Genomic DNA, 24576 nt, shown 5'->3' with positions numbered 1-24576 from the left:
CAGAGCCAGGCAACACAAAGCTCAGGTAGCCGACCACAGGTGGCCCATCACAGGTAGCCGACCACAGGTGGCCCATCACAGGTGGCCCATCACAGGTGGCCCATCACAGGTAGCCGACCACAGGTAGCCGACCACAGGTAGCCCATCACAGGTAGCCCATCACAGGTAGCCGACCACAGGTAGCCCATCACAGGTGGCCGACCACAGGTAGCCCATCACAGGTGGCCGACTGCAGCTAAATTCAAAGGGATTCAAACCGACATCTCAGACTTGAACTTGATCTTTAACGTTGAGTTGATTTGAGTTTTTTTCTATTTTGTCCAATCAGGTGAGCAGAGACCCAGGAGCTGAGCTGTGGTTGGCTGATATCCAGGAGGCAGTGAAGAGAGCCAATCAGCAGAGTCAGAAAACTCTGAAGAGTGAGTCCTGGTCTTTATTGATCACAGCTTGTTCTTATTATTTTAGTATAATTATTCTGTTGCTCCATGAATGTTTATTATTATTATTATTATTATTATTATTATTATTATTATTAATATTAATAGTATTGTGTGTCTCTCAGTGTGTCTGTCAGTAGCTGCAGTGAATCAGGCCGTGAAGGAGAACAAAGTGAACCAGACTCTCCGTGTCCTGAGTTTACCTGAAGTCCAGCTGCAGGGCGTCGATCCCTCGTGTGCTGCAGATTACCAGAGAGAGCTGTACGGTCTGATGACGGACAGGACACTCTCAGGTAGGACCTCTTCAGTTCATCTCACCTGCTGAGAACAAAGACATCTGGAACTGTAAACGTTGTCCGTTTGTGTTCAGGAGACAACAGAAGTCCGTGGGTTCGAGTCCGGCTGGACGACGGCTCGTTTTACTACCTACACCTGAACAGACTGGAGGGCACCTGGGAGGAACCCAACGGCTTCATCAACAACAGTGTGTTCCTCGACCGGCCCCAGATACAGGTGAGACACACACACACACACACACACACACACCTGAGGGGCAGGGGTCAGGGTCTACTACAGGTACAGTCACACCTGCAGTGGTCCCATGTGACATGTGATGTCATGTGACCTCCTCACAGGAAGTGGTCAGCAGCGTTTCAAACTCGCACAGTCGCAGCGTCCTCTGGAGGAGCAGAGAAGCCCTCGTCGCTCGTCTGCAGGCGGTCAGTCGAGGGTTCCTGCTCAGACAGAAGCTGGAGGCTCGACGGCGTTACCTGAGCAGTCAGACCGCTGCTGTCATCACCATCCAGGTGAGCTGATCCTGCTACGTGATGTCACCGGTGCTGAGGGCTGACTGGTTTATACTGGATCATACTAACTGGTGTGAGCTGGTGTGTTCAGGCTCACTGGAGGAGGTTCGTCCAGCAGGAGGCGTACAGACACCGGCTGCAGCTCCTCTACAGGAACTGGAGAGCTGTTGTCAAGGTAATGGCCAACTCCTCATGACAAAGTTCAACACGTCATAATTCATCTCTAATATCTATTTTATATTAACATGAAAACATCTCCTTCAAACCACTGGATTCATTCAAGTTCATCACCAGCACTACATTTTACAGATTACATGTGAACACATCACGATAACGTTATAATGTACCTTCACCAGTACTCATGTTCACTGAGCAGAGCCTGAAGGCATCATGATGTACCTGAAGTGAACCTCCGTTGGTTAGCCGTTAGCGGTGCAGCTAACGTTACTAGCTCTCCTCGTTAAAACTTTATTTACACTCTGATGTTAACGATAAAACTTTATTTACACTGATGTTAACGATAAAACTTTATTTACACTGTGATGTTAACGATAAAACTTTATTTACACTGATGTTAACGATAAAACTTTATTTACACTGTGATGTTAACGATAAAACTTTATTTACACTGATGTTAACGTTAAAACTTTATTTACACTCTGATGTTAACGATAAAACTTTATTTACGCTGTGATGATAACGTTAAACTTTATTTACACTTTGATGTTAACGTTAAACTTTATTTACACTGTGATGGTTAACGTTAAACTTTATTTACACTTTGATGTTAACGTTAAAACTTTACTTACACTGTGATGTTAACGATAAAACTTTATTTACACTTTGATGTTAACGATAAAACTTTATTTACACTGTGATGTTAACGTTAAACTTTATTTACACTTTGATGTTAACGTTAAAACTTTACTTACACTGTGATGTTAACGATAAAACTTTATTTACACTGATGTTAACGTTAAAACTTTATTTACACTCTGATGTTAACGATAAAACTTTCTTTACGCTGTGATGTTAACGTTAAACTTTATTTACACTTTGATGTTAACGATAAAACTTTATTTACACTCTGATGTTAACGTTAAACTTTATTTACACTCTGATGTTGACGTTAAAACTTTATTTACACTGTGATGTTAACGTTAAACTTTATTTACACTGTGATCTTAACGTTAAACTTTATTTACACTGTGATGGTTAACGTTAAACTTTATTTACACTGTGATGTTAACGTTAAACTTTATTTACATTGTGATGGTTAACGTTAAACTTTATTTACACTTTGATGTTAACGTCAAACTTTATTTACACTGTGATGTTAACGTTAAACTTTATTTACACTCTGATGTTAACGTTAAACTTTATTTACACTGTGATGTTAACGATAAAACTTTATTTACGCTGTGATGTTAACGTTAAACTTTATTTACACTCTGATGGTTAACGTTAAACTTTATTTACACTGATGTTAACGTTAAACTTTATTTACACTCTGATGTTAACGATAAAACTTTATTTACACTGTGATGTTAACGTTAAACTTTATTTACGCTGTGTTGGTTAACGTTAAACTTTATTTACGCTGTGATGTTAACGTTAAACTTTATTTACGCTGTGATGTTAACGTTAAACTTTATTTACACTCTGATGTTAACGTTAAACTTTATTTACACTCTGATGTTAACGTTAAACTTTATTTACACTCTGATGTTAACGATAAAACTTTATTTACACTGATGGTTAACGTTAAACTTTATTTACACTCTGATGTTAACGATAACGTTTGTATTCACAGATCCAGTCGTTTGTGAAGATGTGGTCTGCGAGGAGGAAATATCGAGCTCGACTGAGCTTCTTCAGACGTCATGTGAGTCCTGATTTCTCAGATTCACACTGAACTGTGTTCACACTTGGAACAGATCTGAGAACAGTTTGTGTGTTGCCTGTGTGCGTCCACAGGTGGGTGCTGTCGTAAAGATCCAGGCCTTCTTCAGAGCCAACAGAGCTCGAGAGCAGTACAGGATGCTGGGTAAGTTCACTAATGAGGGAACGCTAACGAGGGGTCACCTGTGATTGGAACAGCTGTGAGCATTAATGGCCCCTCCTCTCACCTGTCTCAGTGCACTCGACCACGCCCCCCCTGTCTGTGGTCAGGAAGTTTGTTCACCTGCTCGACCTGGGTGACGCCGACATCAGAGAGGAGGCGGAGCAACTGCGTCTGAGGGAGGAGGTGGTGAGGAGCATCCGCTTCAACCGACAGCTGGAGGCAGACCTGGACCTGATGGACCTGAAGATCGGTCTGCTGGTCCGAAACAGAGCCACACTGCAGGTAACTCACCTGTTAACAGGTAACTCGCCTGTTAACAGGTAATTTCTACCCAGATTACATAAACCAGACCCCATCATGCCTTGTTAGTGGTTGTGTCCTCGTTAACGAAGCTCTCTCTTTAACAGGAAGTGGTGTCTCACTGTAAGAAGCTGACGAAGAAGAACAAGGAGCAGCTGTCAGACATGATGGACCTGGAGAGAAGTAAAGGACTAAAGGCTCTGAGCAGAGAGAGGAGAGAGAGACTGGAGGCCTACCAACACCTGTTTTACCTGCTGCAGGTGAGACACACACACACCTGTTGTACCTGCTGCAGGTGAGACACACACACCTATTGTACCTGCATATATTAACGGAGTGTGTGTTGTTGCAGACTCAGCCTCTCTACCTGGCTCAGCTGATCTTCCTGATGCCTCAGAGTCGCTCCACCTCCTTCATGGAGATGTTGGTGTTCAGTCTGTTTAACTACGGATCCGACTGCAGAGAGGCCTTCCTGCTGCTGCAGCTGTTCACTGAGGCACTGCGATACGAGATCAGGTGATGCACACACACACATTAACACACACATGCACTGTGACTGTGTCGTAACATTTACCTGTGTGATGGTGTCAGACTGAAGGTGGAACAGCCTCAGGACGTGGTCACAGGAAACCCCACCGTCATCAAGATGTTGGTGAACTTTTACCGTCACGCTCGCGGTCAGAACGCCCTGCGGGAGTGTCTGGGTCCGGCTCTGCAGGATGTCCTGCTGGACCGGACTCTAAGCATCAGGACCGACCCGGTGGACGTCTACAGGACCTGGATCAACCAGACGGAGACCCAGACCGGACACAAGAGGTCTGAACAGACACTGGTTCACCTGCAGGGCTGTAGATGTCTATGGACATCTGTCTTTGTTCAGCCAGTTCAGCTTTCTTTACCTGACTCACCTGTTTGTGTCCCTGCAGCTCTCTACCGTACGAGGTTTCACCTGCAGATGCTCTGAGTCACCCTGAAGTCCAGAGACGCATCGACATCGCCATCATCAACCTGAAGAACCTGACAGACCGAGTTTTCAAAGCCATCACCTCCAACCTCCACAAACTACCGTAAGTCTCCGCCCGTTGAGCTCCACAAACTACCGTAAGTCTCCGCTTGTTGAGCTCCACAAACTACCGTAAGTCTCAGCCCGTTTGCCTCCACAAACTACCGTAAGCTTCCGCTTGTTGAGCTCCACAAACTACCGTAAGTCTCCGCCCGTTGAGCTCCACAAACTACCGTAAGTCTCCGCCCGTTGAGCTCCACAAACTACCGTAAGTCTCCGCCCGTTGAGCTCCACAAACTACCGTAAGTCTCCGCTTGTTGAGCTCCACAAACTACCGTAAGTCTCCGCTTGTTGAGCTCCACAAACTACCGTAAGTCTCCGCCCGTTGAGCTCCACAAACTACCGTAAGTCTCCGCCCGTTGAGCTCCACAAACTACCGTAAGTCTCCGCCCGTTGAGCTCCACAAACTACCGTAAGTCTCCGCCCGTTGAGCTCCACAAACTACCGTAAGTCTCCGCCCGTTGAGCTCCACAAACTACCGTAAGTCTCCGCCCGTTGAGCTCCAAAAACTACCGTAAGTCTCCGCTTGTTGAGCTCCACAAACTACCGTAAGTCTCCGCTTGTTGAGCTCCACAAACTACCGTAAGTCTCCGCCCGTTGAGCTCCAAAAACTACCGTAAGTCTCCGCCCGTTGAGCTCCAAAAACTACCGTAAGTCTCTGCTTGTTGAGCTCCAAAAACTACCGTAAGTCTCCGCTTGTTGAGCTCCACAAACTACCGTAAGTCTCCGCTTGTTGAGCTCCACAAACTACCGTAAGTCTCCGCCCGTTGAGCTCCACAAACTACCGTAAGTCTCCGCTTGTTGAGCTCCACAAACTACCGTAAGTCTCCGCCCGTTCGCCTCCAAAAACTACCGTAAGTTTCCGCTTGTTGAGCTCCACAAACTACCGTAAGTCTCTGCCCGTTCGCCTCCACAAACTACCGCAAGTCTCCGCTTGTTGATCTCCACAAACTACCGTAAGTCTCCACTCTTTAACTCCACAGACATCACATTAATGTTGTCTGTTTTGTGTTTGTTGTAGGTATGGATTACGTTACACAGCGAAGGTTCTCAGAGACGCTCTGAAGGCAAAGTTCCCAGAAGCCAGCGAGGACGAACTCTACAAGGTAGGCTCCAGGAATTAGACAGAGCCTCAACCATAATCCACCAATAATCCACCACCAGTATCAGAGTTGTCTCACTGCCTCCTGTCCCTCAGATCGTTGGTAACCTGGTCTACTATCGCTACATGAACCCGGCCATCGTGGCCCCAGACGGTTTCGACGTGGTGGACCGGTCCGCCGGCTCGTCCCTGCAGCCGGAGCAGCGTCACATCCTGGGCTCCGTCGCCCGGATGCTGCAGCACGCCGCCGCCAACAAACACTTCCATGGAGACGGGTACCACGTCAGAGCCCTGAACCAGTACATCAGCCAGACCCACTACAAGTTCAGGTCCGAGTCCTGACGTGACTTTTGACCTCTGAATTCAGAACAAGCACAGAAGACTTTAAGTACTGAAATAATTTCTGTCTGTACTGTTATGTTGACAGGAAGTTCCTGTTGTGCGTTTGTGACGTTCCTGAACCAGAAGACAGATTCAACATGGACGAATACTCGGAGCTGCTCATCGTCAACAAACCCGTCGTCTACATCTCCATCAGTGAGCTGCTCAACACTCACCAGGTCTGTGTGGAGTGTAGACCTGGACCTGGACCTGGTCTGAGTCTAGACCTGGACCTGGATCATACAGGGAACACCACGTCTGCATCCTCATTCTGTGTGTTTGTGTGTTTAGTTGTTGTTGGAGCAGCAGGAGGTTTTGTGTCCGGACCCTTCAGACCCTCTCAGACTGCTGCTGAAGGACCTCGGATCAGTTCCCACCCTGCAGGACCTCATTGGTACTACAACTAATACTACTTGTACTACAACTAATACTACTTGTACTACTTGATCCTGTTCGTACCAGTGTGACTCCACATTTTCATTTGTGCATAAAAACCTGAGTGGACACCAGAACCAGGATCTGACGTCTGTGCTTTCTGCTCTTCAGGAGAGTCTTCATCAGCAGATCCAGGATCAGAGTCCAGTCTGTCTCAGAGCAGCAGGATGGAGGTTTCTCTGACTCTCACCAACAAGTTTGACATCTTCAACGAGTCCAACGACAAACCAGACGCCAGAGGACTGCTGCTCAGGTGACTTAGCATGTTAGCATCACCTGCTCAGCTAGCTTAGCCTGTTAGCGTCACCTGCTTAGGTAACGTAGCATGTTAGCCTGTTAGCTTCACCTGCTCAAGTAATGTAGCGTGCTCAGATGCACCAGCTGATGAGTCACACTAAATAGTTTTAGTTCATTGAAGTTCTTTTGTTGTTTTTTCAGCACGAAGCAGCTGATCATTGATGTCATCAGGACTCAGTCAGGTGACTCTCTGAGTGACATCCTGAGAGCATCTGTGTCACATGACCAGGTACACACACACACACACACACACACACACACACACACACACACACAGAGCCCCACGCACACACACAGGTTAACCTCAGTCTCTCCTCTTCACAGGAGGCGTGTCACGATTGGCTGGTCCAGCAGCGAGCTCAGCGAGACGCTCGCACACCTGAGAAGATGAAGAGGAACCAGTCGCTGGTCGCAAACGGCAACCTGAGTTTAGAGGAGAAGAAGAGGAAGATCCTGAGGTGTCTTCGTCGTCTGGAGGGTCTGGGAGTCCTGAGACCACCTCAGACCGAGAACCAGATCCTGCAGATGATCGCAAAGGTGACCGAGCACACACACACACACACACACACACACACACACACACACACACACACACACACACACGGGTCACAGTTAAAGGTACACTAACATGAAATACTCATTCATGAGCTTTAAGTGGTAAGGTGGAAACATTGATGAAGTTTCTCACCATTTCATTCCATCATGGACCAAAATGTGGTATCATGAGAAAGATAAGATTCTGCCGAACGCTCTGATGTGTTTTTATGTCTGTAGTGTTAAAAATGTGAGCTCCAGCGCAAAATACAAAACTAGTCCCGTCTGCTTTCTTTGAGACATGAGTGGTCTGATTTAACATGGAGTCTAATGGAGCAGTCCGGTGGATTCCATAGACACTTGGCTGCGACCAGCACACAATTTCCAAGCTTTTTGGCCAAAAATGGTGAATAAAGAGTATAAATTGTGGGAATGGGAGCAAGTTGTTTGGAAAAATCACAGAATATTTTCCTGCTCCGCTCCACTCTGACCGTGATGTCATCACTCTAGAGCTGAACATTCCGTGCAACATTATAAAATCTGAAACGGACCCAAAGTGTTCCTGAAACTTAATCTGTGACTTCATGAAAACTGTGCTAGCTATCAAAATGTCCATTTGGCTCAATAACGTCCATCGTTTTGTCTACGTTTTAAACTTTGAATCATTGTTCTAAGTTAAAGTATGGCTGCTCAATATGGGTCAAAAGTTCAGTGTTTTTTTAGCTCTCTTCATGACGAAACCCCATTCAAGTCAATGGGGACATTATGCTCAGTTTTTTGGGGGATTTTTGGGAAAACCGCTGGACGAATCTCTTATAAAAGTCATAGCTCACTATTCCCGATCAGGCCTCACGTGTTGATGTACTTTTTGCGCAGGTGTTGGCAACGCTGTGTGGGGAGAAGCGCGCCAAACTTTCTGGCGTATAAAGATTATTAAGCTTGATGGATTATATTCAGACTGAATAATAATGATGATGTAATACCCCCCACCAGGACATCCGTCAGCAGCGACTGCACCGTCAGCGTCGGGGGGCGGAGCTACAGAAGCTCCGTCAGACTCTCAGCAGCCTGCAGGCAAAGAGCAGCTTCCACAGTGAACAGGTGGACTACTACAGACATTACATCACTTCCTGTCTGGACAACCTCACCGCCAACAGGTGCGCACACACACACACACACACACACACACACACTATTGTTATTATGGTTCCTGGTGAATGTCAAACCCCCCATGGACCATCTTAACATGAGATACAAGAAGCATCAGTCAAGCTTAGTATTGTGACGCGGACAGACGGACAGTGTGACTTGTTTTTGATGTGCTCTGTCTCACAGGTCAAAGGTGAAATGTTGTGATTGGTTGTGTGTTGCAGTAAATCGACCAATAAGAAGGCAGCAGAGAGCAAAGGGAAGAAGAAGCTTCCTGCTCTGAGCTACAGCGCCACCCGACTGCAGGAGAAGGGAGTTCTGTTAGAGATACAAGACCTACCAGCTACACAGTGAGACATACAACTACACACACACAACTACACAGTGAGACACACACACACAGCTACACAGTGAGACACACAGCTACACAGTGAGACACACAACTACACAGTGAGACATACACAGCTACACAGTGAGACATACAACTACACACACACACACACAACTACACAGTGAGACACACACACACACACACACACACACACACACACACACACACACACACACACACACACACACAACTACACAGTGAGACATACAACTACACACACACACACACACACACACACAACTACACAGTGAGACACACAGCTACACAGTGTGTGAGACACACACACAACTACACAGTGAGACACACAGCTACACAGTGAGACACACACACACACACACAACTACACAGTGAGACACACACACACACAGCTACACAGTGAGACACACAACTACACAGTGAGACACACAACTACACAGTGAGACACACAGCTACACAGTGAGACACACACACACACAACTACACAGTGAGACACACACACACACAGCTACACGGTGAGACACACACACACAGCTACACAGTGAGACACACAGCTACACAGTGAGACGCACAACTATACACACACAGCTACACAGTGAGACACACAGCTACACAGTGTGTGAGACACACACACACAACTACACAGTGAGACACACAGCTACACAGTGAGACACACACACGCACACAGCTACACAGTGAGACACACAGCTACACAGTGAGACGCACAGCTACACAGTGAGACACACACACACACACACAGCTACACAGTGAGACACACACACACACACACACACACACACAGCTACACAGTGAGACACACACACACACACAGCTACACGGTGAGACACACACACACACACACACACACACACACAGCTACACGGTGAGACACACACACACACAGCTACACGGTGAGACACACACACACAGCTACACAGTGAGACACACAGCTACACAGTGAGACACACACACACACACACACACACACACACAGCTACACGGTGAGACTGAGACACACACACACACAGCTACACGGTGAGACACACACACAGCTACACGGTGAGACACACACACACAGCTACACAGTGAGACGCACAATTACACACACACAACTACACAGTGAGACACACACACACAGCTACACGGTGAGACACACAACTATACAACACATCGTTGCCCTCTCAGAAAGTGAACCGATCTGATCTTCCAGGTTTAAGAACGTGGTCTTCGACATCGTTCCTGGACCTGAGAGAGGAAGCTTCAACGTCAAGGCTCGGTTCCTCGGAGTCGAGATGGAAAAGTTCCTCCTTAAATACCAGGTAATAAAGCAGGCTAACTACTGAGCTATAAAGCAGGCTAACTACTGAGCTATAAAGCAGGCTAACTACTGAGCTAAAGCAGGCTAACTACTGAGCTATAAAGCAGGCTAACTACTGAGCTATAAAGCAGGCTAACTACTGAGCTAAAGCATGCTAACTACTGAGCTAAAGCAGGCTAACTACTGAGCTATAAAGCAGGCTAACTACTGAGCTAAAGCATGTTAACTACTGAGCTAAAGCAGGCTAACTACTGAGCTAAAGCAGGCTAACTACTGAGCTATAAAGCAGGCTAACTACTGAGCTATAAAGCAGGCTAACTACTGTGCTATAAAGCAGGCTAACTACTGAGCTAAAGCAGGCTAACTACTGAGCTAAAGCAGGCTAACTACTGAGCTAAAGCAGGCTAACTACTGAGCTATAAAGCAGGCTAACTACTGAGCTAAAGCAGGCTAACTACAGAGCTAAAGCAGGTTAACTACTGAGTTGTGTGTGTGTGTGTGTGTGTGTGTGTGTGTGTGTGTGTTACAGGACCTGCTACAGCTGCAGTATGAAGGCGTGGCGGTGATGAAGATGTTCGACAAGGCGAAGGTCAACGTTAACCTGCTCATCTTCCTCCTCAACAAGAAGTTCTTCAAGAAATGAACCAAGTGATTCACTTTACACTCCTAACTCGCTCTGTGTGTTCATTTATATATATATATATATATATGTGTGTGTGTGTGTGTGTGTTCATTTATATGTTATGTTTTTCTTCACACTCCTATCTCTGTCTAAATCTCACTAAAGTTTACAGTGAGGCATCTTGTTTTTTATCATCTCTTTACTCCTCAATCAAATATGCTTTATATTAACATAAATGTCATTACTACATTATTGCCAAAGCTCAGTTACATAATATTACCTTACTGTAGTAGTAAAGTACATGTTTATGCTCCTAAACACTCCTATCTCTGTTTTATATTTTTGTATCTCACTACGTACATTTAATAAATCATACAAAAACACTAGCTAAGAATTTAAATATATCAATAAACTACATTTTATTTTGAAGGAAGGCCATGAATCCGTAAACGCAACCGAATCAGAGTATTGATCAGATCAATTATGCCACCGATGATTTCATTAATCTTTGCTGTTTGAGCTGCAAAACTACAAACAGACTTCAAAGTTTAATTTCATTTTAGAAACAGTCAGTCGATCGGATGACTGATCAATAACTGTAAATATTTTCTGTCACTTTCTGTTTGTTTTATTTGAAATGAAACTTTTAAATGTGTTTTAAACTATTTTGTCTTCATTAAATATCTGAATGTCTTCAGCTGTTTCTGACTGGAATCAATTACTTCATTGATTAGTTAATTGAAGAGATCAGTATGCAGATGATGTCGTTCTGCTGGTTTTATTCAGGAGACAACTTCCTGTTCTTTAAAGTGAAGTCAGTTCTTCATGAGTTAAAGCTGCATTCTCTCTAGTGTCCACCAGGGGGCGACTCCTCTGGTTGTATAGAAGTCTAGTCTAAAATGACTCTACTTCTCTCTTGATTTATTCCCTCAGTAAACATTGTAAACATGAGTTTATGGTCTCACTCTCTAGTTTACAGTCTTCTTCAATACAACATGATGTTCATTTAGTACATTATGCTCCATTTAGAGTCAAACAGACCATAAAGCAGGAGATGATTTAGGGGCGGGGCTACACGCTGATTGACAGGTCTCTACCAGAGACGTATACGGCCAGGAGGAAGGATCGTTGAGCAAGATCACTTCAGTTGACCGACAGGTGGTAGGACTGAAGAGCAAGATCGTTCTGGTGGATGGCCAGGAGACTGGACCGAGGAGTGAGAGCCCTCTTGAGGCCTGTAAGGAATATTGACCAGAGGTCTACGAAGGAGGCTAGTTGGCTGGAGGCTGACTAACTGAGGAGCAGACTGGAGGCTAGCAGGACAGGAAGCAGGAGTGTTTATAAAGTCCAGAAGCCATCCAGGTGAGGAGCTCCTCAGCCATGGGCTTGATGTTTCCAGATATGCCATCCTCAAGAGAATAGGTCAAATGAATTGGTTCATCTTCAAATGAGTCTGCTTGCGTTTTTGTCTGGTTGGTTTGTTCAGTCACAACCGCTGAAGCAGAATAGGCAGAGGCAGGCTGAAAGCTGATTGGTGAAAGAAACAAAGACATCAGAGCAAGACTGACAAGACTTCTACAACACAGGGGGGACACAGGAACAATGAGGGAAAGACAGGAAGTCAAACAAACAGGACACAAGAGGCAACGAACGTCAAAATAAAACAGGAAACGCACTAAACAAAAGCCCAAAATCATAACAGCTGGTCCTATTATTAAATCCTCACTTACCTAACCAGGTTCAAACAAAGAAAACAAGAATGACGCTGTTAAGCTGCTATATCTTCAGGTGCAGGTGGACTCACCTGACCTCTGGAGTTACAGGAGTCTTGGATGCACTGAGTGAACTCCAGGATGCACCACATGAATTCGGATACTGCAAGAAAAATTCTCCTGCGATTAAGACGGTATGTTGCACAAGTTATCGATCGTCTTATTAGGATATTGAAGTTGTTGTTTTCACACTTCGTGACTGACCGGCGATGGGGGGTCACACACACATGTTGAAAATGCAACACCGTTACAGGCGACTTCTCATGCAGGTTTCCACTCAACTGCGCATTGGTTGTAGCTCCCCAAATAGGTCTAGATATTAAGCCTGCTAGGTATTTTAGAAATGCATCTGCAAAGTATTCGGAACCCTCTCAGCTCGCGTCTCAAAGCCTATTCGCCTCTGTTCTGGGGATTTTGTCCAGGAGCTCTAAAGACTGGTGGAGAGTGGAAAATAAGGGCTAAAGTCATGTAGTATGAACAAGGTTAGTCCCAGCTAGTCCCATACCTACGCAGCTAGTCCCAGACCTCTACTGCTAGTCCCAGACCTCTGTAGCTAGTCCCATACATATGCAGCTAGTCCCATACATATGCAGCTAGTCCCAGACCTCTACTGCTAGTCCCATACATATACAGCTAGTCCCAGACCTCTACAACTAGTCCCATACATATGCAGCTAGTCCCAGACCTCTGTAGCTAGTCCCATACCTATGCAGCTAGTTCCAGACTTCTGCAGCTAGTCCCACATCAATGCAGCTAGTTCCGGATCTCTGTAGCTAGTCCATGTACCTCTGCAGCTAGTACCAGACCTCTGTAGGTAGTCCCAGACCTCTGCAGCTAGTCCTTGTGTCACAGCCTGGTATTGAATCCCCCAAAAAGTTCTCCTACACAATCTGTCTTCTCCCTTAACTGCACAGGATCTCTTTTGCAGCTCACATCCAGTTCAAGACTCTGGTGCTGGTCTACATGACAGTGAGGAGAACTGCTCCTCCATACCACCAAACCATGGACAAACCCTACACTCCCTCTCTTCCTCTGGATGTTTGGCTGCTCCGTTAAGAACCCTGTGGTCCCCCTTCTTGGTCCAGACTCTTCTGTGTTCTGGTCCAACATTAACCACTGTCTATTGTCCACCATTGGCTGGAAAGCACTAGAGAAACCATGCTAGCAATACTTTATGAAAGAAAAACAAATGCTGAGAACACTTTTAGTTTTTAGGCTAACTTGCTTTTGACAACAACAATCTGTCACGTGAATGAATGGAACATCAAATAACAATGTTTTACCTGATCTGGGTCATTGTTTCCAAAGGGTCCACCAGGAGAAAGGTGGCAATTGCAGTCAAAGCAGCAAAAATATTGAAGCCCAAAGCAAATTTTATCTTTAGGGCAAAGAAATATCAGCACACCTGACAAATAGACTTATTTAGACTTTCAGGGTTCTGAACTATAACAGCAGGCGAGTGGAACAAGTGATCACTCACGATTTTATTTAGATATTTTTTCTGGAAATTCAAGTTTTGTCTCTCACGGGTCGTCGTCTGTCGCAGGTGTCGCCCTCTGCAGGCAATGATCCTCACCATCGGAAAACAGAAAGACAGATGGAGAGAGAGACAGACAGACAGAGAGACAGACGGACAGACAGAGAGAGAGACGGACGAACAGACATATGAACAAAGAGACGGACGGACAGAGAGACAGACAGAGAGACGGACATCGCCTTCATGACGACCAGCACAATGCTGGTTGTCTATTTTATTTATATATATATATATATATATATATATATATATATATATAAAACCAACTATTTTATGTCATATACATTTTGGTACATATACATGACCCTCTCTACCCAATGAGCCACAGTTGCCCCAATTATATAACCAACTATTTAACCAACTATTTTATATATATAACCAACTATTTCATATATAAAACCAACTATTTATATATAAATATATAAACAGTATATACAACCAACTATTTTACAAGGGTACAAGCGGCCGAAATGGGTTTCCTCAGGAGGGTGGCAGGCGTCTCCCTTAGAGATAGGGTGAGAAGTTGGGTCATCCGTGAGGGACTCGGAGTAGAGCCGCTGCTTCTTTGCGTGGAACGGAGCCAGTTGAGGTGGTTCGGGCATCTGGTGAGGATGCCACCCGAGCGCCTCCCAGCTGGGAGGAGACCCCGAGGGAGGCCCAGGACCAGGTGGAGGGACAATATATCCAAACTAGCCTGGGAGCGCCTCGGGATCCCCCAGTCAGAGCTGGCTGATGTGGCCCGGGAAAGGGAAGTTTGGGGTCCCCTGCTGGAGCTGTTGCCCCCGCGACCCGATCGGATAAGCGGACGAAGATGAGATGAACCAACTATTTTATTTATATATATATATATATATATATATATATATATATATATATACACACAACCAACTATTTTATGACTATTTGCTAGCTTTGTTAGCAGTTAGCACTGTTAGCATGTTGAGCCAAATCAAAACACTCCCACTCTGGTATTTAGCACCTGTAGGTCTTTATGCATCATTATTTCTGTTCTGGACACACAGAGAAAATAAAAACGTGGGACTGTTCCTTTAAGTGTCCTTCGGTGCCCCCTTGAGTCCAACCAGATGAAGTGCTTCAGGATTGACATTACAGTACAGGCTCATCTTTACAGTATTTACAGTCTCAGCAGGTTTTGGTTCACATCGTCCACACAACTTCTTTGGAATTTCACGAAGAAGAAAACCATTTAAGTTCATTTCAACAACAAATCAGATCAAAACATCACCCCGGTTAAAGTACGGAAACATCGTCAGGGTGGGTGTTTCAAACGTCCCTCTGAACAGTAAAATAAAGAGGATTCGTTCAGAGGAACTCTGCATCATTTACACTAAAATAGTGGATTAAGTAGAGCACATACAGCGCAGTAGGTAGTTTCACACGTCGTCACATTCTTAAATCAGAACAGGAGCTTATCAATTAAAATATAAATATGTTAGCTTCATTAATGAGAAGATGACAGTTTGTTTTCAAGAGTTCCACTTTCAGGTTGAACTTCAGGTCCAGAAGAAGAAGGTTCATGTTTTTCATTCTTCACCATGAGAAAAAAAATGGACCTCAGTGCAAAATTGTGCATCTGTAAACATCAAACAAGTCAGGTTATATATCTTCTTTTTTATAGTTTAATGATGAGGAAGCATCAGGAATGTTTTTGTAAACCGATCGTTGACCCAGAAAAGAAGCTTCCTGGAAAACTGGAGAGCTGCAACGACTTCTCTTATTGATCTGAAAGACGTTCAGCTTTTTAGGAAATGAGAGGAAATAAAGGAACACTGGATGTGTTGGTCTTCTCTGAAGGTTGATTTTAAGTTGTTTTGAGCCGTGTATGGTTCTCATTTAGAATCTAGAAGTGCTGAGTCAGCTGAAAAGATTCGGTCTGGACTCTGGGGGGACTCTAAGAGGACAGAAGAGTGACGCTTTAAAAGTCAGCATTTTTACAACAGATTATTTAACAGCTACATTTGATTGAACCAGAGATCCTAATTTAAAATTGTGGCTCAAATTTAAAACTTTAAAAACTCTTATTGAACCCTTTTTCTCTCAGTTTGAATAACCTCCTTGTTGGTGCAGCCCTCCATGAAGACCAGGACGTGGTTTTTAAAATGATTATCTGATGGAGAAGCTTCACAGTAAATCACCACCCTTAAAAAAAAAAGTCTCCGCAAGCTATATCCCATCATGCTTTGCTCCTCCCCGTCATCAATCCCCATGGGACTCCACAACCTTCTCAGCCAGAATCTCCTGGAAGGTGGAGAGCTGCTTCATCTGCTCCGTCTGCATCGAGTGCCTCCTCATCAGCTTTTTCTTCATCTTGAAGTCGGGGCCCCGTTTGGGCGAGGCGGGGGCCACAGGGACCAGGATCTTGTGGATGGGGGACGTGGGCTTGCCGTTGGCCCGGATGTCGGGGATGGGTCTCTGGGGGTTGATGTTGAGCGGCGGCAGGAAGCCGGGTCTGGTGTGGGAGATGTGGTCTAGGAGGAGGGTCCCGGACCCCCGGCGCTCCAGCAGCCCTGGGGGTCGCCTGCGCACCGTGATGGGGGACACCGAGTTGGGGATGTTCTCCAGAGACTCCCTGGAGGAGCTGGTGACCAGGGACAAGGGGGAGGCGTTGTACCTCCTCCGCTCCACGGACACCCGACCAGAGTCCGGAGAACCGGGGATGGACTCCGGGCACAGGTGAGTATCCGACTCGTAGTGCTCCATCCGGGTCAGTTTCGGGTGAGCCAGGGCACGAGCGGCAACCGCCCCGGCGTTCTCCTGGGACTCCGGCGCCGTGTTCCTGCGGTACAGGATCTGATGCTGCTGGACTTTGTCGGCCCAGGAGGAACCGGAGAGCGCCGCGTAGTCCTCGGAGCAGGACCGGTCAATGAGTTTTGGGGAGCAAGGGTCGTGGGTCTCGATGCTATGTCGCCGCGACAGCAGAGGTCTCCCTTGCTGCTCGGCGATAGACAGGCCGTTGATCTCGGCGATGGTCCTGCTCAGGTCACATCCACCCTCCTCCTGTAGACCGCCCTCCACTGTCTCCTGAGGGACGCCGCTCAGGACCGAGGGAGCCACCAGGCCCCAGGGCTCCGAGTTCAGCCTCTTCAGGAGCTTGCGCGGCGGCGGCCTCTTTTCTCCTGGAGGTCGAGCCGAAGGTAGCGGCAAAGCCGAGGTGAGTGCGAAGTTGAAGATCCCCTCCACCTGGATTTTGCTCGGGTCTCCCGCTGGCGAGGAGGTGCCGATCTCCACCTCGGAGGGGGACATGCAAGCTGGGGACAGTTTGTCCACAATGCACGGCGACGGGGGCGCGTTGAGGTACTGCTTGGTCTTCTTGGTGCCGGAGGGAGACGTGTCAGTGGTGATGATGATCACCTCCTTGCCTTTGGCCTTGCAGGCGTCCAGCAGCACCTGCAGGGTGTCGCGGTCCCCCTTGTTGATGGCGTGGACGAGGGCGGAGGAGCCGGAGTAGTCCTTGAGGCTCGGGTCGGCTCCGTTCTCCAGCAGGAGCGATACCACCTCCTTCCCCGCCTGTTCGGCGCAAGCATGCATCAGCGCCGTCCTGCCGCTCTTGTCGGGGATGTTGGGGTCGGCACCTTTCTCCAGCAGGTACCTCACCATCCTGTGCCGGGTCTGCGGGTCGTCGTAGGCCGCCAGGCAGGCGGCGGACACGGGTGTCTCTCCGCGCTCGTTGCCCTCGTTGATGTAAGCTCCGCCCTCCAGCAGCAGGCGGGTCAACCGCAGCTTTCCCTGGAAGACGGCCTTGAGGAGGGCGTTACCCTCGGTCTGCAGGGGTCCTCCATCTCCCATGATCACCTTCGACCTCTTCCTCAGACCTCCTGACCGCTGGAACAAACCCCACCTCCACGAGAAGTCACGTGACCTGCAGGAGAAAGAAAACACACCAGGTGAGTTCAGCAACACACCTCACAAGTAAGTTTATCACAACAAGTGACCAACAAGCAGGATGAGAATGTAGTTTAAAGATTTTATAACTTGTGTTGTGTTTCTTCCTATTTCTGGTTTCCTATTTTGTTTCCTTCTTGTTTCCTACTTCTTGTTTTCTTGTTTCCTTCTTCTTGTTTCCTATTTCTTTTTTTCTAGTGTTGCTGCTCAATAAAGATTAGTTTACATACAATAATAATAAAACAATATGGATTCCTTTCTTCATAAATTGTCTTATTTTCTCACAAATTAATCAAAAAGAACCAATAAGAGTATTGATAAGAGTCCTAGTAGTGATAAGAGTATTGATACGAGTCCTAGTATTGATAAGAGTTCTAGTATTGATAAGAGTATTGATACGAGTCCTAGTATTGATAAGAGTTCTAGTATTGATAAGAGTATTGATAAGAGTCCTAGTATTGATAAGAGTTCTAGTATTGATAAGAATTCTAGTATTGATAAGAGTATTGATAAGAGTATTGATAAGAGTCCTAGTATTGATAAGAGTATTGATACGAGTCCTAGTATTGATAAGAGTTCTAGTATTGATAAGAGTTCTAGTATTGATAAGAGTATTGATAAGAGTCCTAGTATTGATAAGAGTATTAATAATAGTCCTAGTATTGATAAGAGTTCTAGTATTGATAAGAATATTGATAGGAGTATTGATAAGAGTCCTAGTATTGATAAGAATATTGATAAGAGTATTGATAAGAGTTCTAGTATTGATAAGAGTTCTGATATTGATAAGAGTATTGATAAGAGTTCTAGTATTGATAAGAATATTGATAAGAGTATTGATAAGAGTTCTAGTATTGATAAGAGTTCTGATATTGATAAGAGTATTGATCAGAGTTCTAGTATTGATAAGAGTATTGATAAGAGTTCTAGTATTGATGAGAGTATTGATAAGAGTTCTAGTATTGATAAAACACTAACGATACCCATCAGACAGAATAGAGTTTAAAGACGCAGCAGGTTGAGGTTAATTGTTGAGGGTTTGACTTTTTAACATGAAGGACTCTGGTGTTGAACTCTTTTCTGCTGATTCAACGTTTCACACTACAAGAGACTCATCACTGTGTTTTGACTCATTTACACCTGAGAAACACCTGAGCAACATCGTCGCTGTCAGCTGATCTGTAAACAGGAAGTAGAACGTGTCACTGTGTGTACTGTGTGTACACAGTGTGTACACACAGTACACACAGTTATCAGTTATGTAGACACTCAGCTGGACTTTAAACCTGTCGCCTCTTTTTACTGTTTGTCAGTTAATAATCAACCAGAAGAGAAAAATCTACACTGATCACAGCTCATATACACACAATATATATATATTTATAATATTTATATACATATATAACCATCTATTTAATATATATAACCATATATTTTATATATATATATATATATATATATATAACCATCTATTTAATATATATAACCATATATTTTATATATATATATATATATATAAAACCATGTATTTAATATATATAACCATGTATTTAATACATATACAACCATCTATTTAATATATATATAACCATCTATTTAATATGTATAACCATCTATTTAATACATATATAACCATATATTTAATATATATATAACCATCTAATTAATATATATATATATATAACCATATATTTAATATATATATATAACCATCTATTTAATAAATATATATAACCATCTATTTAATATGTATAACCATCTATTTAATACATATATAACCATATATTTAATATATATACAACCATGTATTTAATATATATATATATATATATAAAACCATATATTTAATATATATATAACATGTATTTAATATATATATAACCATGTATTTAATATATATATATATATATATATAAAACCATATATTTAATATATATATAACATGTATTTAATATATATATAACCATGTATTTAATACATATATAACCATATATTTAATATATATATAACCATCTAATTAATATATATATAACCATCTATTTAATATATATATATATATAAAACCATATATTTAATATATATATATATATAACCATATATTTAATATATATATATAACCATATATTTAATATATATATATAACCATATATTTAATATATATAACATGTATTTAATATATATAACCATGTATTTAATACATATACAACCATCTATTTAATATATATAACCATCTAATTAATATGTATAACCATATATTTAATACATATATAACCATATATTTAATATATACATATATAACCATCTATTTAATATATATATAACCATCTATTTAGTATATATATATATACAACATCTATATTTATTGTATTAATATTATATATTGAGGAGTTTCTATTGTTGGACCACGTGAGGTGGTCATAATATTAGGAACCTCTGAATATTATGGCTGATACTTAATACTGAACATTTTGATGGCAGTATTTCCTCCTCTGTGGTATTAGTACTTGAAGTGAAGGTACAGTAACGCATCAGGAGCAGGTCACGTGTCTCTGCTGTCACTCAGGTGATGATGACGATGATGACGAAGCTGTGTGTCTGTAGCGGAATGCGGCTCGCAGCTCAGAACCAGATATTTATCATATATTAATATTTATTATTATATTTATATTGACCGGGTTACTACGTCACTCCGCCGCTCTGACGCAGTGATTTCTATATTTACACACCGGTCGCGAAGTTAACGGCAGCGTGCGCGCGTGTGTTTGCGCGCGCGCGCGTGTGTTTGCACGTGCGTCCGTGCACACACACACACACGCACACACGCGCGCGCACGCACACACACACACACACAGAGGAGCAGATGGTTTGTTTTTGCTGCATCATCATCATCAAACCGTCACATCTGGAGACTTCACAGCGTTTCATCTCGTTAAAATCACCGTAAACACACACACACTCACACACACACTCACACTCACACTCACACACACACTCACACTCACACTCACACACACACACTCACACACACACACACTCACACAGAGACACACACACACACACACACACACACACACACACTCACACACAGAGACACACACACACACACACACACACACACACACACACACACACACACAGAGACACACACTCACACAGAGACACACACACACACACACACACACACACACACACACACACTCACACACACACACACACACTCACACAGAGAGACACACACACACACACACACACACACACACACACTCACACACAGAGACACACACACACACACACACTCACACACACACACACACTCACACAGAGACACACACACACACACACACACACACACACACACACACACACACACACTCACACACACACACACACACTCACACAGAGACACACACACACACACACACACACACTCACACACACACACACACACTCACACAGAGACACACACACACACACACACACACACACACACACACTCACACACACACACACACACACTCACACAGAGAGACACACACACACACACAGACACACACACACACAGAGACACAGACAGACACACACACACACACACACACGCTCCGGTCGCAGCAGCTGATGAAGATGGAGGATGATGAAGGAAACAGGAAGACATGAAGCATCTTTTCTTTTCTTACCACCGAGCTGAAGAGGCTTCATCATCTTCATCTTCATCATCGGACCGACCGTTACTGACCGTTACCGACGGTTACTGACGGTTACTGACGGTGCCGACTGTTTACTGACTGACGGAGCCGCTGCACAGACTCTCCTCTTCCTCCTCTTCTTCCTCTTCCTCCTCCTCCTCTTCCTCATATCAGAGCTGCTCCTAACAGATTCACGGACCAAAGCCCCCCCCACCCCCCCATCACAGAATAAAGAAACATAAACAAGTTTAAATATGAACAGGTTCAGATCATTAACTCATTTACATCATTTATATATTCATATATTCTTATATATATATGAATATATATATATATTCATATATATGTATTATATACATACATGTATAATATATATATTCGATATATATAGAATATATATATATTATAAATATAATATATCTATAGAATATATATATACATATACAGTATATATATACTGTATATATGTGTATGTATTTTGTATATATTTATATATGTATATTTATATATTTATATGTATATATCTATAAACATCCATATGTATAAATATACATAAATACATATATTCATTTATATATATATATATATACAAATCTATATGCATGCACATATAAATATCTTTATGTACATATATGTACATAAAGATATTTGTAAATATTTAATTTATATATATAAGTACATATGTTTATATATGTATGTATATATATATATATTAAAGTATAATGTAAATTATATTACTATTAGTAGTATTAGTATTATATTGTTTATATTATATATTATTGCAGTCAGATAACTGATTTATTACTATTATAAATTATAATATTTAAAGTTTTTTTATTAGTGGAAGAGGTGATGTCAAAAATAAAATACTGCAGGATACACACACACACACACACACACACACACACACACACACTCAGACACTCACACACACACACACACACACACACAGAAAGAGACTGTTGCTATTATGGAAACACAGTTTCTATGGCAACTGATGTGCTGGATTCCTGCAGAAGCGTTCCCACGGCGACACACAGCTCTTTACCTCACACACACACACACACACACACACACACACACACACACTCTCTCTCTCTCTCTCTCTCTCTCTCTCTCTCTCTCTCACACACACACACACACAGGATGATGGAGGTTTTACTGACGTAGCAGAAACTGTTTGACCTCAACCTGCAGACGAACGGTGAGTACTAATACTAGTATTAGTACTCGTATTAGTACTCAGTACTAATACTAGTATTAGTATACTAGTATTAGTACTCGTATACTAGTATTAGTACTAGTATATGAGTACTATTAGTACTAGTATACGAGTACTAATACTAATACGAGTACTAATACGGCGGTTCGATCCACCGCTGATACGAGTACCTGTGCCGACGTATCCCTGAGCAAGACACTGAACCCCTAACCGCTCCCCGGTGGGCTTCTCAGCAGCCCACTGCTCCCAATAAGCTAGGCAAGGGTTAAATACAGAGGTTACATTTCATGTATATGTGTTCAACTCTCTGACCAAAATGCGCTGAGGGGGCAATTCAAGCTTAGCAGGGTCATCGGTACAAATCCTGACACTAAAGGCATCGCCAGGGACGTCAACGTCAGGATCCTTCCAAGCTACCATGTTCCTCTGAAGACAGCTCTGAAGGCCAGAGCAAATCATTCAACGTTGGACAAGTAGAAAGGAAAGATCCAAGCTACCATTCTTCACAGAGACGTCAGGCGGTTGATTGTCTTACTACCTCCTGAGGAACAGATGGAGAGTCAAGTCAGGACAACATCTCAAGATGATCAAGAGCACCGAACTGGGACCACAAAGTTTACCTTTAAAGCTGCCGATCTAGTGGTTCCATGGGAAGATCGAGTGGGAGGTGTCAAGTCAAACAGGATTTTTCTTTTATGTAAATAGAAGCAATATAAAGACCTGAAAATGATTTAAGATACTTGTAAATAAAATATGTAAAGCAGTTTGTAAAGTAATTATTATACTGACAATCTGAGGATTCAGAAAAGAATGAGGGCAGAACCAATCTGCCTGGAACTCTGGTTAAGCAGACACGCAGTGACACGCCGTGTCGCAGTAAATACGGTCCGGAATCGGACAAACATCGTACAAGTAATATTGAAGTCTCAAGAATTGGAATTGCAATTCGGGATAAAAGAGCTAGAAATGGAAGCTAAGGAAAGAGAAGAGGTAAGGAGGTTTGAGATGGAGAGGGTGAGGCAAGTACATGAAGAGAAGATGAAGGAGCTGGAGTTCAGGTCAAGAGCTGAAACTGAGGAAGCTAATTCTTCTACATCTAGTTCTCGTGCACCTGTCTCCTCTCCTCGTTTTGATGTAGCTAAGAACATAGCTTTAGTTCCTCTTTTTGGTGAGAAGGAGGTAGAAAAGTACTTTTCCCACTTTCAGCGTGTTGCTACCACCTTGGCATGGCCTAAAGAATTCTGGACATTACTGTTGCAGTGTGTACTGACAGGCAGAGCTCAGGAGGCTTATTCCTCTTTAACGCTGACCCAAAGCTCAGATTATGACTTCGTTAAGGCAGCCTTCTTGCGTGCCTATGAGTTGGTCCCTGAGGCCTACAGACAGAGGTTTAGAGGGTATCGTAAGGCGGAGAAGCTTGTGTCTCTGAAGTGGTGGCCATCTATCTGAGTGAGCAAAGAGTGACTAAAGTGGAGGAGGCTGCTGTGCTTGCAGATGAGTACGTCTTGGCTCATCAAACAGTCTTTATTGACGAAACAGGCAAGACTAAGAGCTTAGCCTCTCCTCACACCTTTCATTTAAGA

The 24576-nt window shown here is 43.6% G+C and overlaps 2 protein-coding genes across 2 annotated transcripts in view; one reads left to right on the top strand and one right to left on the bottom strand.

Annotated features, from left to right (window-relative positions):
* Positions 1 to 11542, top strand: part of iqgap3 (IQ motif containing GTPase activating protein 3) — a 16592-nt gene extending 5050 nt beyond the window's left edge. The window contains exons 15-38 of the mRNA XM_068729957.1: positions 1 to 25; positions 329 to 419; positions 563 to 730; positions 808 to 950; positions 1073 to 1243; positions 1335 to 1418; positions 3057 to 3128; positions 3221 to 3290; positions 3382 to 3590; positions 3716 to 3868; positions 3961 to 4124; positions 4200 to 4424; positions 4535 to 4675; positions 5693 to 5777; positions 5870 to 6102; positions 6201 to 6333; positions 6446 to 6548; positions 6701 to 6842; positions 7028 to 7115; positions 7211 to 7423; positions 8414 to 8577; positions 8794 to 8919; positions 10147 to 10255; positions 10784 to 11542. The exon at positions 1 to 25 is cut by the window's left edge and continues 139 nt beyond it. Coding sequence (XP_068586058.1) covers positions 1 to 25; positions 329 to 419; positions 563 to 730; positions 808 to 950; positions 1073 to 1243; positions 1335 to 1418; positions 3057 to 3128; positions 3221 to 3290; positions 3382 to 3590; positions 3716 to 3868; positions 3961 to 4124; positions 4200 to 4424; positions 4535 to 4675; positions 5693 to 5777; positions 5870 to 6102; positions 6201 to 6333; positions 6446 to 6548; positions 6701 to 6842; positions 7028 to 7115; positions 7211 to 7423; positions 8414 to 8577; positions 8794 to 8919; positions 10147 to 10255; positions 10784 to 10897 — 3226 coding nt within the window. The 3' untranslated portion in view covers positions 10898 to 11542. The remainder of the gene's footprint in view (positions 26 to 328; positions 420 to 562; positions 731 to 807; positions 951 to 1072; positions 1244 to 1334; positions 1419 to 3056; positions 3129 to 3220; positions 3291 to 3381; positions 3591 to 3715; positions 3869 to 3960; positions 4125 to 4199; positions 4425 to 4534; positions 4676 to 5692; positions 5778 to 5869; positions 6103 to 6200; positions 6334 to 6445; positions 6549 to 6700; positions 6843 to 7027; positions 7116 to 7210; positions 7424 to 8413; positions 8578 to 8793; positions 8920 to 10146; positions 10256 to 10783) is intronic.
* Positions 11543 to 15134: 3592 nt separating this feature from the next.
* LOC137887182 (ankyrin repeat domain-containing protein 34A) lies at positions 15135 to 21921 on the bottom strand. The gene is made up of 2 exons (XM_068730000.1): positions 21763 to 21921; positions 15135 to 18065 (listed from the first exon to the last, which is right to left on the bottom strand). The coding sequence occupies exon 2, from the start codon at positions 17990 to 17992 to the stop codon at positions 16403 to 16405; it is 1590 nt and encodes a 529-aa protein (XP_068586101.1). The 5' UTR covers positions 17993 to 18065; positions 21763 to 21921; the 3' UTR covers positions 15135 to 16402.
* Between the last annotated feature and the right edge of the window lie 2655 nt (positions 21922 to 24576).

The sequence above is a fragment of the Cebidichthys violaceus genome, unplaced genomic scaffold (assembly GCF_023349555.1).
Source record: "Cebidichthys violaceus isolate CVI_PGR_0920_01 unplaced genomic scaffold, fCebVio1.0.p SCAF_48, whole genome shotgun sequence".
NCBI classification, from domain to species: domain Eukaryota; kingdom Metazoa; phylum Chordata; class Actinopteri; order Perciformes; family Stichaeidae; genus Cebidichthys; species Cebidichthys violaceus.
Note: the sequence above shows the minus strand (reverse complement) of the source record. Positions and strands in the feature narration are given on the sequence as shown.